The sequence below is a fragment of the Mya arenaria genome, chromosome 4 (assembly GCF_026914265.1).
Source record: "Mya arenaria isolate MELC-2E11 chromosome 4, ASM2691426v1".
In the NCBI taxonomy this organism is placed as follows: Eukaryota; Metazoa; Mollusca; class Bivalvia; order Myida; family Myidae; genus Mya; species Mya arenaria.
This window is the reverse complement of record NC_069125.1, coordinates 12,897,363-12,911,408: the sequence shown is the minus strand read 5'-3', so window position 1 is coordinate 12,911,408 and position 14,046 is coordinate 12,897,363. Positions and strand designations below refer to the sequence as shown.

Here is a 14,046-nt window from a genome sequence, read left to right as displayed (position 1 = left end):
TTTTACTTATATGAATTATCTTTGTTACCAGAATATTGTTTATATTTAGGAACTATATTTTGGGTTAAATGTATGGGCGGAGTTTCATTACGATCACGTGAGTGCAGATACGTCAGAAAATATGACAGTGCGACACGAATACACGTTTCCGAAGAGAGTGGTCAAATGATTACAATATTATATCCATGTAACAGATAATTTACGATAAAGTACCCAGGTAGAATACAAGAATAATTTGTTAAATTAATTGAATGCTTACATTGTTTTCTTCAAATGAATTTTTGCCTGATTAACAATAACACTGAAATTAAAGTGGGTGGGGCGATTATTATTAAAGTTAAACACGCAATATAGCTATCAAAAGACATAAAAAGAGCGAGCTGTGTTCAGTTTTATTTAATGTAAATCATCCTTATTCTTGATTGCACAATGACAAGCACTGAACTTTTTACGTTGTTTGTATTAATTAATAAAACCATGTCATACAGTATTCGGACATTTGTAAAGTTTCGGATATATAATCTTTGCACATGAGTTTTGTTTGCATCCTGTTGACAACTTTTGTGCATGACATAGCTTCTAAAGAAACAATTAAAGTGTGCCTTTAAACTAGCAGACTTAGTTGACAGTTAATTAATAATTGTGTACTTTGACTTTCCTTCATAGAATCCACTTGGAAGTTTGTTCTAATTTTTCGCACAGCTTCACATTTGTGGCTTAAACAACTCAACTGATTAAACTGATTGTTAGAAAGTTTGAGGATAAGTTTGGTTTAAGGTGCCTGTCTTTCGCATAAGAGGGCGTGGGTTTGATCCCTTTTTGGGGTAATTTCTCATGAGTGTTCAAAAAGGATACAAGTACTGGTTTCTTCCAGGGAAGCATATTCAAGAGTGCTGCACCCTATCAGCTGTCTTCATTATTGAGCTAATATGAATTAGTATTAAGTAACACTAACTGATAGTATTTTTTTTCCCCAGCCAGCAATCTGATATAGGATATATATTGGCATCTGATCATATATCTAATACCGTCCATTCCAATGCCCTTATGCGCTTTTTATATACTGGAGCAATCAATATTAATATTAAATGTATATTGCATTAATAAGCTACAAGCTTTTCTGTGAAAATTCTTTTGACCGTTTTTAAAATTTGAGCATTTATTTTCAGAATGGTGTAGCTTTCACCACATACTGAGGAAGCAACTTTTGTCTGCATAATGTGTAAATGGCTACTGTGTGAGAATCTGAGGGGATTTATTTCTACACGACCCCCCTTGGTTTTGTTCATGTTGTTGCTGGGAATATTTGCTGCAACACTATTGTCACTTGCATACATTATAAAGACTGGTGAATATGCAAATCCTGATGAAACGGTATGTAATCAAGAAGTTTTTAGAATGTGTCTTGTTTCATTAAAATGCTTCATAAAATAATTGAGGAGTGATGAAGAGAAGCTTATTAATTCAATTATTTCATATCATGCTTGATTTTCTAAATTGATTATAATAAGTATAAATGCTGTTATTTTTATGCCCCTATAGAAGGGCATATATATGTTGAAAACGCACCATCCTTCCGGCTGGCTGACCATCAGGTTTTAAGTGTCCAGGCTGTAACTTAAGGGGCAATTTTAAGATTACTTGGCACATATGTTCAGTACATGAAGGCGACATGTTGCATGGAAAACCCTTGTCCCTATCTCAAAGGTCAAGGTCACACATACTGGTTTATCATTATGGTCAATGCTGTTTATATGCTTATATACATTATAGTTGGTCGTATCCCGGCTGTAACTTTGTCATGCAAAATGGGATTTGAAAATAAATTGGCACATCATACAGTGTTTGTTGCATAAAGACAATGTGTCTTTGCAAGACCCATGACAGTACCTCAAAGATCAAGGTCACAATTGGAGTTTTTATTTGAAATGCTGCATATATGCGCATAGAGTATAATTGATTGTGTTCCGGCGGTAACTTTGTCTTGCAAGAAGAGATTTTAAAATTACTTAATACATGTGTTTGGTACATAGAGAATACATGTCACATGCATGACCCATGGCCTTACCTTAAAGGTTAAGGTCACAATAACAGGTTAATCTAACTGTATGCTGCTTAAATGCATAAAGAATAATGTTGTCCGTGTTATGTCTGTAACTTGTCATGCAGGGAGGGATTTTAAAATGACTGAGTTGAAGGCAGTGATTTTTTTTTACCGCCTGTGCCTTGCAAATTGGGAAAAAAAGTCGACTTTGGGAAAAATACAAAATGAGGCCAAAACAGCTAATATAATGGCAAATATACATGTTTTAACCTTTTTATGCTTACATTATGCTGTGAAAGGGTGAGTCTTGTCAATATTTTGTTTATATTTCAAGAAATTAATTGCTTTTTTATTCATTAACATAATCTATATTTATCGAATTGGGAAAAAATTATAAAATTTTGGGGAAAATGGACAGTTTTTCGGAAGGGGAAACAGCCTTTAGAAGGCAGTCAATTGCACCAAAAAAAAATCACTGGAAGGGTTCCAGCTATCAGTATCTTTAACACTCCTAACGATTTCCATAATAGAAAAAATCATAAAAAATGCATTTCTTCAATAATTCCAGGAAAAATCAGTCCCTTTAAATTGTTGTTATTCATTTCAGGACTGGAATGATTTCTTGTCTAGTTTCAAGAAGGTACAATTCTGTATGGTCCCCGATGGAGACAACGTGATCAGTGGCAGTGAACCTATCGCCCATCAAAATATGAAGGATGTTGTGTCCAAAGTTCATGACAAATTACCCGGTGCTGCCTCCAAAGAATCCACAACTACTGTGACCAGACATGATGTTGTGTAAGATTTATTATTTCTTTGTATAAATGTAATACACCTCTATGTAATGTAACAAATCACTTATGAAAGAACAAATCATATGATTGATTACATATTTTATAAGCCAGTCTATTTTTTGAAGAAAAAAAGAAGTCATATATATATATTTGTCATATAGTTTTGTAGTCTTTCTGTTTGTTGGCAGCAGCATCATACAAAGACTTATACTTTGGCTTGGTCTGAGGAATGTCTACCTTGTTAATCCAAAGCTATGCATCCCCTGTATATTGCCCTGATGCCAAATTTGTATTGTTTATGGGCTTATTGTTATTTAGGGCTCTGTTTCAAAGAAGAAGGGCTCAAGAGATTTGTTGGGTTGGAAGGGGGCATTTATAGATGGTTAAAATTGGCCTGTAACTAAAGAAATGTTGCAGATATTCAAATTAAACTTGATACACATCATGCCTGAGACAGTATGCACATGTACAGCAAGGTCAACAACTTTTGCTTCAATAATTGTTTGCTGCTGGAAAACAACACCAGTAGAGCGTTGGTGCCCACTCAATGTAGCTTAATCATTGGTGCTCAGTCCTTGGCACTCAATCCTTGGTACTCACTCATTTGTACTCACTCCTTGTTACTCACTCCTTGGTGCTGACTCCTTTGAGCTTACTCCTTGGCACTCACTCCTTGGTGCTCACTCCTTTGAGCTTAATCCTAAACACTCACTCCTTAGCACTTACTCCTTGGTTCTCACTTCTTGGCACTCACTCATAAGCACTTACTCCTTGGTTCTCACTCCTAAGCACTCTCTCCTTAACACTAACTCCTTGATTCTCACTCTTTAGCACTCACTTCTTGGTGCTCACTCCTAAGCATTTATTCCTTGGCACTCACTCCTTAGTACTTTCTCCTTGGTTTTCACTCCTAAGCACTCACCCCTTAGCACTATCTCCTTGGTTCTCACTCCTTAGCACTCACTCCTAAGCTCTCACTTCTTGGTGCTCACTCCTTAGAGCTTACTCCTAAGCACTCACTTATTAGCACTTACTCCTTGGTTCTCACTCCTTAGCACTCCCTCCTTAGCACTAACTCCTTGGTTCTCACTCCTAAGCACTCACTCCTTAGTACACATTTCTTGGTGCTCACTCCTTGGTGCTCACTCCTTGGAGCTCACTCCTTGGAGCTCACTACTTGGAGCTCACTACTTGGAGCTCACTACTTGGTGCTCACTACTTGGTGCTCACTCCTTGGTGCTCACTACTTGGTGCTTATTACTTGGTGCTCACTACTTGGTGCTCATTACTTGGTGCTCACTACTTGGTGCTCACTACTTGGTGCTCACTACTTGGAGCTCACTACTTGGAGCTCACTCCTTGGAGCTCACTACTTGGTGCTCACTACTTGGAGCTCACTACTTGGTGCTCACTACTTGGTGCTCACTACTTGGTGCTCACTACTTGGTGCTCACTACTTGGAGCTCACTACTTGGTGCTCACTACTTGGAGCTCACTACTTGGAGCTCACTAATTGGTGCTCACTCCTTGGTGCTCACTACTTGGAGCTCACTACTTGGAGCTCACTACTTGGTGCTCACTACTTGGTGCTCACTACTTGGAGCTCACTCCTTGGAGCTCACTACTTGGTGCTCACTACTTGGTGCTCACTACTTGGTGCTCACTACATGGTGCTCACTACTTGGTGCTCACTACTTGGTGCTCACTCCTTGGTGCTCACTACATGGTGCTCGCTTCTTGGTGCTCGCTACTTGGTGCTCACTACATGGTGCTCACTTCTTGGTGCTCACTACTTGGTGCTCACTCCTTGGTGCTCACTACTTGGTGCTCACTCCTTGGTGCTCACTCCTTGGTGCTCACTACTTGGTGCTCACTACTTGGTGCTCACTACTTGGAGCTCACCTCACTACTTGGTGCTCACTACTTGGAGCTCACTACTTGGTGCTCACTACTTGGTGCTCACTACTTGGTGCTCACTCCTTGGTGCTCACTCCTTGGTGCTCACTCCTTGGTGCTCACTACTTGGTGCTCACTCCTTGGTGCTCACTCCTTGGTGCTCACTCCTTGGTGCTCACTCCTTGGTGCTCACTCCTTGGTGCTCACTCCTTGGTGCTCACTCCTTGGTGCTCACTACTTGGTGCTCACTCCTTGGTGCTCACTACTTGGTGCTCACTACTTGGTGCTCACTCCTTGGTGCTCACTACTTGGAGCTCACTACTTGGTGCTCACTACTTGGTGCTCACTACTTGGTGCTCACTTCTTGGTGCTCACTGCTTGGTGCTCACTGCTTGGTGCTCACTACTTGGAGCCCACTGCTGCTTGGTGCTCACTGCTTGGTGCTCACTACTTGGTGCTAACTACTTGGTGCTCACTACTTGGAGCTCACTACTTGGAGCTCACTACTTGGTGCTCACTACTTGGAGCTCACTCCTTGGAGCTCACTACTTGGAGCTCACTACTTGGTGCTCACTACTTGGAGCTCACTCCTTGGAGCTCACTCCTTGGTGCTCACTACTTGGTGCTCACTACTTGGAGCTCATTACTTGGTGCTCACTCCTTGGTGCTCACTACTTGGTGCTCACTACTTGGAGCTCACTCCTTGGTGCTCACTCCTTGGTGCTCACTACTTGGTGCTCACTACTTGGAGCTCACTACTTGGAGCTCACTACTTGGTGCTCACTACTTGGAGCTCACTACTTGGAGCTCACTACTTGGTGCTCACTTCTTGGTGCTCACTACTTGGAGCTCACTACTTGGAGCTCACTACTTGGAGCCCACTGCTGCTTGGTGCTCACTGCTTGGTGCTCACTGCTTGGTGCTCGCTACTTGGTGCTAACTACTTGGTGCTCACTACTTGGAGCTCAATACTTGGAGCTCACTACTTGGAGCTCACTCCTTGGTGCTCACTACTTGGAGCTCACTACTTGGTGCTCACTACTTGGAGCTCACTCCTTGGAGCTCACTCCTTGGTGCTCACTACTTGGTGCTCACTACTTGGTGCTCATTACTTGGTGCTCACTCCTTGGTGCTCACTACTTGGTGCTCACTACTTGGAGCTCACTCCTTGGTGCTCACTCCTTGGTGCTCACTACTTGGTGCTTACTACTTGGAGCTCACTCCTTGGTGCTCACTCAGCTTTTCATCAGATAGTGTGTTGACACTCGTAAGCAATGTTTTTGTCTTTGATGTGACATTTCTCAGATAGTATAATCATGAACTCATTATTAAAGCAAAACCTTAGATTTAATCTGAAACTTAATATATAAAGAGATAAAGTTTATCTTGATCTTTAGTCACTGTGCACATAAATTTGCTTATATGATTAAAACTACCGGGTAGTATCAATTTAGTTCAGCATTATGTTTGTGCTTAGAATTGGAGAAGCATTTAACACCACACATTATGAACGCTTTTTCCCTTATGAAGGCCAAAGCCAACAGGAATATGGTAAACAAAGAAGGAATTTCTAGGACTTCCAGGATCTTTAGGGCAGTTTTCAGTCATTATTAAGGCTACTGTGTATAATGTTTCATTTTGGTCATGTCTGTTTAGTGTTTCTTTGAGGCCTTTTGACGGTGCTACCTTTCTGCAAACCCAGTTTAAGAAATCCTTTGCATTACTAACATATACCAGGGTAAGCTTGTTGAAGATGGTCCAAGGTGCCGTGCCCTGTATGGAAAGTTTTAACAGTGTCGCGTTAACAGTTCTTCCCTTTTTATAAAATAATACCAGGCCCTTTGACACACCTGGAAGAAACACCTTTATGTAACTGATATGTCTTTTACAATGCACCATTTTTCTTACAGGCAAATTTCCGTGCCATTCTGGGTTGAAGTGCAACCTACCCTGGATTTTGTCAGCATCCCCCACAATGTTAGCAGTTTTAGTACACGCATGAGCGGACAACTTCTCGGACTGCAAGGTAAGTGATTTCACAACAATTGCGAAGAAAAAAGTGCAAATGCATGTGTTTATAAAGTCTTGTGTTGTCATAAGCATAAGTGCTAATGTAATTGAGGACTTACAGGGCAAAAACTTCCAATATTGAGGACATAATTCAGAAAATATCTGATAATAAGCCAATAGTAGATTTGACCCAAAATGGCCTATGTAATAAGGCACTTCCTTAACTTTAAGTATATGAATGTGTCTAATTACATAGAATGAATATACACATTTTACATTTAATGAGTTTACATTTTATTCAAATGATAACCTTGAATGCAACAGATACAAGTAGTGTGTTTTAATGTGTGAATTCCTTGTTTTAATGTGTGACATCCTTGTATTTTTACAGGAGCAGATGCCGAATCAGAGTTTAATGTGACAATGAAACTCCCGTTCCAATGGAATGCCTCGTTATGTTACAGCAAGGAGAAGTGTAAGATCGTGAAAATCAAAACATGTTTGGTCTTAGAGGCCCCAAACCACCTCTTCCCCCAATCCAGGTTGGTAAAAAGGGTAACATGGTGTTGTCTGATTGTCCTAGATTAATACTATTGGGTGTTAGCTTGACTATTTGAGGAATCAAGAGGGGGTTTATCTGTGTCATGTGTTTTTTTGGCATATTAGGACTTTTTGACTATATCTCAAAAAACATTTATTCAATTTACTTGGTATTTGACATAAGTGCATACTCCTCTGAAATACAGATTATGGCCCTTGATAGAATAAGAATGTTTAGTTAGAGTTTATTGGTATGTTAAGACTTTCGATATGTATCATCACTGATCTTTATTCCTTATCAACCAGTGTTTTGTCTGCGGAATCGTAGCATTGGATCTAATGGCTCCAAGGACAAAAAAACTGATATAAAAAAAGTAACTTGTCAATTTGGTTGTTACTTTATTTTTTTGTAAGTATTGACACCCCAAAGTGGGCCTAAGAGGACACCCCGAACTCGTCGCCAAAATAAAAGCTCTTCAGCAGCCAGGTCTATAACATTTCTGACGACCTCAAATAGATCATGTTGAACATTTTGTATACATGGAATGTCAATGTTTTCAGAGCCCCTTCCTGCAGCCTGAATGAAAGTGTCAACTCTACATCAGACATCGAGAACCAGTTCCGTATGGTTAGCAAGCAGCGGTCACTGGTTCGGCCACTGGATATGGTCTGCAACAGCATGCCATCATTTACGGTGGACCACAAACTTGACCCAAAACTCACCATCATGCTCTCCTTGGTAGGTTGGGCCTTCTACTGAGCATGGTATCCTTATTCACTAACTTCCTTAGTTCCTTATATGGTAAAGATGTCCGCCTCTAACCCAAGTTTTATCACCGTCCCTCTTGATCTCTCAATGAGGACACCAGAACTGGTTTCTACCCAGGTAACAGACTCCAGAGTGATTCTATTAGCTGTCACCTTTCATCCCAATCAAGCTATAAAAAATAAGTTTAATTTAGACTCCAGACTTAAAAATGGAAAAAAGCACTAAAAGAGATGTGTCCATTGGTTATGATAATTATATGCTCCCGTTATACACCTTAAATAATACAGTAATTGTTCATTTATTAAAATGCTATTTTATCGATTTACAGCAAGACCAATCAGCCATCAATCTTCATTTGGTCCATACCAGCTACTTCCTGTTTGTGATGGTTATAACACTGCTTGCATACGCATCTGTGAAGGGCAGGTCCCATGCTGCACACAAGGTCAAGGGTGTTCACTATACTGAGGTAAGTTATGTTGTCATGGTGATAACTGTGCTTTTATACACCTCTGTGAAGCTGCACACAAGGTCAAGGGTGCTCAGTATACTGAGGTAAGTTATGTTGTCATGGCGATAACACTGCTTGTATACACCACTGTGAAGCTGCACACAAGGTCAAGGGTGTTCACTATACTGAGGTTAGTCATGTTGTCATGGTGATAACACTTCTTGTATACACCACTGTGAAGCTGCACACAAGGTCAAGGGTGTTCAGTATACTGAGGTTAGTCATGTTGTCATGGTGATAACACTGCTTGTATACACCACTGTGAAGCTGCACACAAGGTCAAGGGTGTTCAATATACTGAGGTAAGTTATGTTGTTATGGTGATAACTAGGTTTGCCTACACCACTGTAGCTTCACACAAGGGTGTTTAATATACTGAGGTACCATTAGTCATGTTGTCATGGTGATAGCACTGCTGGTATACACCACTGTGAAGCTGAACACAAGGTCAAGGGTGTTCATTATACTTTACACCTCTGTTTAGTTCAGTATACTGAGTTAAGTCATGTTGTTATAGTGATAACACTGTAAACACCACTGTGAAGCTGCACACAAGGTCAAGGGTGTTCAGTATACTGAGGTAAGTTGTGTTGCCATGGTGATAACACTGGTGGTATAAATCACTGTGAAGCCCGTCACAAGGTCAAGGATGTTCAATATACTGAGGTAAGTTGTGTTGTCATGGTAATAACACTTCATTGGTTAATGTTATGGGCATGTACGGCTGCAGCAAGGTCATGGGTGTTCACTGTACTGCAGTTTGCAAACTTCCATCATTGTCAAGGCGCTAACACTGCTTGCAATCACTACCCTAGGTTAAAGCTAATTCCTTGTGTCTCTGTTCTTTTGTGTGTATTTGTTGCATAATTTAATATGCCCAAGATGTGTGAGAAGTGTTCGAAAGTAAATTTAAATCCATTAATTGTTTAATATAATTTTAGTAGTTTAGCCATGCTGAACAGCAATTTTGAGAAGTAAAAGTAAATACTACTTTTTTTGCTATACCGAACAAATGGATGCTGCTTAACAATAAATAATATACACCCAGTCGACTGATTGAGCCGGAAAAATGCACAAGTGACTTATGTAACAATGGAAAGTGTTGTATAATCAGACAATATCAAAATCACAATACTGTTTATTTCATCAATTTCTGTTTTATTAGAAATTCAAAATAGGCCCAACATATTGCATGACAAAAAATAAATTAAAAACCGATTTTGTATTATCATAATCGATAATCACCGATATTGGGCACTCACAATTGTTCTATTATATTCGATTATCTCTGTATCACTAGGAATGAATATGTATCATTTATTTCAGGTTTCCCATGCAATATAACGATGACTCAGGGAAGTTCTGACAGAGAAAAAACTAGGCAATCAATCAAGTGCTTTTATCTGTGATATGCATTCCCTGGCAATATGAACAGTTTTTTATAATCACTCATTCATAATTTAGAATTATGCATTTAATGATCATTAGCTACCATTAAAGCTGCACTCTCACAAACGAACAGTTTTGATATTTTTTTGTCTCAGAATCAGCCAATTTTGTCAACTGTTTGGTAAACTGCCAAAAATTTCATTTTTCTTAAAGTGTTAATAATGCTTTTAGCCATGAAACATCAATATTCAAACGTAAATATGAAAACTGTGTTCTTCCTTTTTGTCAGCAGTCTTATATCACTGTATTTCAGACATTTACGCAAAATATTGGCTCATTCCAAGACAGACAATAAAAAAAGTTGTCTAAACAATCAATCTGTGAGAGTGCAGCTTTAACATGTATCTAAATCATATTAGAGCATGTTATTAGCTAATCATGCCCCGAGTTCAGTTAATGCTAACAGTTGCTCATGATTGCTAATGTCTGAGTTTGTTCCCTGCTTGTTGTGTGTGCAATAGCATATAAAAGGGTCAACAGTTAGCAAACATAAGCGACTATAAGCGACTATAATGTGTTTTATGTAAAAACTTACCATTTGAAACAATATTTTTTACTTGCGCATGTTTTAATTTCAAACAGATGAGAATTGTGTTTTCATTATTAGTTTGAAATTGTTGATGACTTTGGTTTCTTTTAAATCTTTTTAAGTTGAAATGGCAAAGATGTGGCATAAGGCACCAAAATATATTATGTATTATATGTTTACTTATATATATATAATAGCGAATGTATTAAATACATGGATGTTATTATGTTAAATGATATAAATGTGTTATAGAAGTTAAACTGATACATTTTGTGGTTGACATTTTGTGGTTGATAATTTGTTGTTTATTTAATATATACAGTGAAACTGCGTTCCCTCGAACAAGCGGTCGCTCGAGAACCGGCGTTCCCTCGAGGTCGGAGCTTGGTCCCGAACTTTTTTCCTTCTATTTTCATATAAAATATACCCACGCTGCCTCGAAACCTAATTATGTCGAGCAGTCGAGCAATATCCTCGGTCCCAAGCACACAAATCGTGCACAAAACCTTATGGCTCCCTCGAGGTCATAATTTCACACTTTTTCCCGAACGCGTGTTCCAAAATAAACAAACAATTGCCAGGTGTTAAAATTTTCGCAAGTTGTAAAAATTGCAATGACAGTTAAAAGGCAATTTGAAAAGGTGTGAAAAACCGTTAATCACTGTTAACGCATGACCGATATTAGTTGATATGGGCATTTGAGATGATAATTATGACAAGTTAATGACGAGAAGTTAATTGTGAGAAATTTAAATGAGTAATAAAAATATGATTAAAACACTACCATATCGATCCAACATCGGAATCTCTGAAAATAATTCCTTCTTGTCACTTTGCTTTGCAATTTGGCAAATGAGAAAGAACTTACAAATTGTCGAACACCTGAGCAATCTAGTGAAGGACCCATGACTGGGGGGATAGCTAGATCGGGTTCCTTACTTTCAAAATGTCACACCCAAATGAAAGAAAATAATTGTCAAACACCTGAGAAATCTAATGAAGGACCCATTACTTATACCAAGACACCAACACGCCCACTCACGTCCTTACCAGAATCGGTGTCTTAGTAAACAGTCTGTTTGACAACTTCAAACTTAAAATACACTGAAAGATATTTCATATCAAACTGAAAAATTGAAAATCGGGTCGCTCGAAACATCGGTTCCCTCGAGGTTTTGTCTCGGTCCCTGGCGACCTCGAGCGATCGCAGTTTTACTGTAATTAGGTTTTGTATATATGGGAATCAATATTTAATATTGAAATGTTATCTTATAAGTAACGGGGTTAGTAGATGACCCAATATGAGATGTATAGGTCAAAGGAAAACATCGAAGCTCGAACTCGAATATGATTTTTAGCTGCTCCCCATATATCCCATATCGGATCACCTACTAACCCATTTACATCGATTTATTTATGGGAATATTTTTCACTTATTAACCCCAATCAGAAAATGATGCCATATTAGTATGACATAAAATAAGTGACCCAATTATGGGGGCAACATGTGACTAGGGCTGGACCAATGACATTGTGTCATTCATGTTTGAGGCGTAATTCATGTTTATATGTCATATTTGTTTGGAGTGCAAATTATTAACTCTTGTTTATGTACCGGTATGATAAATACAGCGATTGTTTTGTATAAAACTTGTAAAGTATAAATCTTATTTTTATGCTTGGAATCCGAATGGTCAGGTGCAGTCATCCAAATTATACTATTGGATGAACAACTCTGAATTCTTATTCTTTTGCTTGGCATCAAATTTTTTAACAAGCCCTAATATGGTAAATAAATTCAGAATTTGAGTAAGCCCAGAAGCCATTTTACCAGTGCAGGGCCTGTGTTAATTTCGACCACTGCAGATGTTGAAATAATTTCAAATATGATTTACATGATTTAATAGAAACCTTACTATTTAAGTTAAAAATACCCATGACTTAAAAATCAACATGTCGAACAATGGATGTTGCCATTTTTCTTATTAGCCACATGAAATAATGACGTAATAGTTCACATTTAAATCATATTATGTCAAGGTTCACATTTACATACAAGTATTAGGCGGGCATAGCTTTTGCATTTATCTAAGTGATGACCTCTCTTGTTCCAAAAAATTGTTTGTCTGCAGTCAATTGTATAAAACTGGTTATTTTTTTGGTTTGGTTAAAGTTAGCCATATGTTTATTGATTGGTCAATATTTATCCAATAATTATTACTATTAAACCAATCAGGGCTATTCCAGTAAAACATATACCCCCCGGGGAGAAGGCAATTATTTATATAGTATATGGGTGGGTGTCTTTTTTCGCTTATTTTGACCCCGAAAGGGTAAATTTGCTTCTGTAGGGGGGTCATATATTTTGAAAGTGCCTTTCCCCCGGGGGTTATATGTTTAAATGGAAAAGCCCTCATATAATTTAAATGTACACACTAGACTAAAAATAGCGCATAGACAACTTATCCAAGTTTCATACAATTGGCTTGTGGTCTTTGTTATGTTACTGATATAATTTTTGCTGCGAAATGTTGAATGAGTTGTGATGTTTAATGTTTTGAAAATGTTGATTTGTTTTTTGACTGTTTGAGCTTCCATATATTAAGATTGTTGTATGTTTGAAAATAATAGACAATTCTTCAATGGGCAGGCTCATTTAACACTGGAAAACAGGATTATTATATGCTTTTCTGTGGTTTATAGAGATTTATCAGAGAAATGAAATTGACATTCCACTTTTTTAATCGGTAAAGTGACATTTGTTTACTGTTTTGAAACTAATATAAATTGGCATGATCTCAATACGAAATCAAACGGCAGTGCGCACAGGGCTTGGACACCAATTCAACTTTGTCATGACTGAAATTTTAAGTTTGCATACACGGTAATTTGGCTTGCAATTCTGAAAATTTACCATTACCTGTCATTTCATATTCTATTTTAATAGGTATATAATGAAAATGAAAAATTGTTTTGATAGATCGCAATATACCGTATTTCACCTCATGAAAACCAAAAATTATTAACAATATAGCTTTTCGACCTCACTCTGTGAAACATATTAAGATCTGACTCGGAAACAAACAATTATTCGCAATAAATTTGTTAATCAAACTGTCACTGTTATTTAACATCAGATTTAAAATTTAATTTATCCCACTAGTTATTGCGGGGAATATCACTTTGCCTGCTGCCAGACGAGTTTTTATTTCTAAAACGTTAAAGACATTAAATTTTTTGTTCAAAATCGTGTCCTGCTTATTGAAAATATGAATATCAGTACAATGTCACTATTTTCATGCTATAATTTGTTTTCAAATGCTTGGAAAAAAATATTAAAACTACAAAAGGTTATTTTTGTGTTTTATTAGCTGTCCTTGGAAGCCAAAAAGGATTGTTTTAGACTTGGTGCTACAAGATCTGGTTGGTGACGTTGTTAAAAATACAATTTGAAGATTGTCAACATATTAACAAGCATTTCGATACACTTTGTCACTCTGATTA

General features: G+C 37.9%; 1 protein-coding gene across 1 annotated transcript; it reads left to right on the top strand.

Moving 5' to 3' along the window:
- The first annotated feature begins 97 nt into the window (after nucleotides 1–97).
- Nucleotides 98–13,896, top strand: LOC128231915 (transmembrane protein 248-like). The gene is made up of 8 exons (XM_052945163.1): nucleotides 98–217; nucleotides 1,170–1,374; nucleotides 2,652–2,842; nucleotides 6,645–6,760; nucleotides 7,136–7,286; nucleotides 7,846–8,023; nucleotides 8,382–8,522; nucleotides 9,891–13,896. Exons 2-8 carry the CDS (start codon nucleotides 1,219–1,221, stop codon nucleotides 9,906–9,908), a joined length of 951 nt encoding a protein of 316 aa, XP_052801123.1. The 5' UTR covers nucleotides 98–217; nucleotides 1,170–1,218; the 3' UTR covers nucleotides 9,909–13,896.
- Nucleotides 13,897–14,046: the final 150 nt, after the last annotated feature.

What these genes read in the sequence shown, in the direction of transcription:
- LOC128231915 (XM_052945163.1), top strand. Translation starts at nt 1,219, where the DNA reads ATGTGTAAATGGCTACTGTGTGAGAATCTGAGGGGATTTATTTCTACA. An exon ending in CACCTCTTCCCCCAATCCAG is followed by an intron (nt 7,287 to 7,845) that starts GTTGGTAAAAAG and finishes CAATGTTTTCAG; the next exon opens with AGCCCCTTCCTGCAGCCTGA. An exon ending in TCACCATCATGCTCTCCTTG is followed by an intron (nt 8,024 to 8,381) that starts GTAGGTTGGGCC and finishes ATCGATTTACAG; the next exon opens with CAAGACCAATCAGCCATCAA.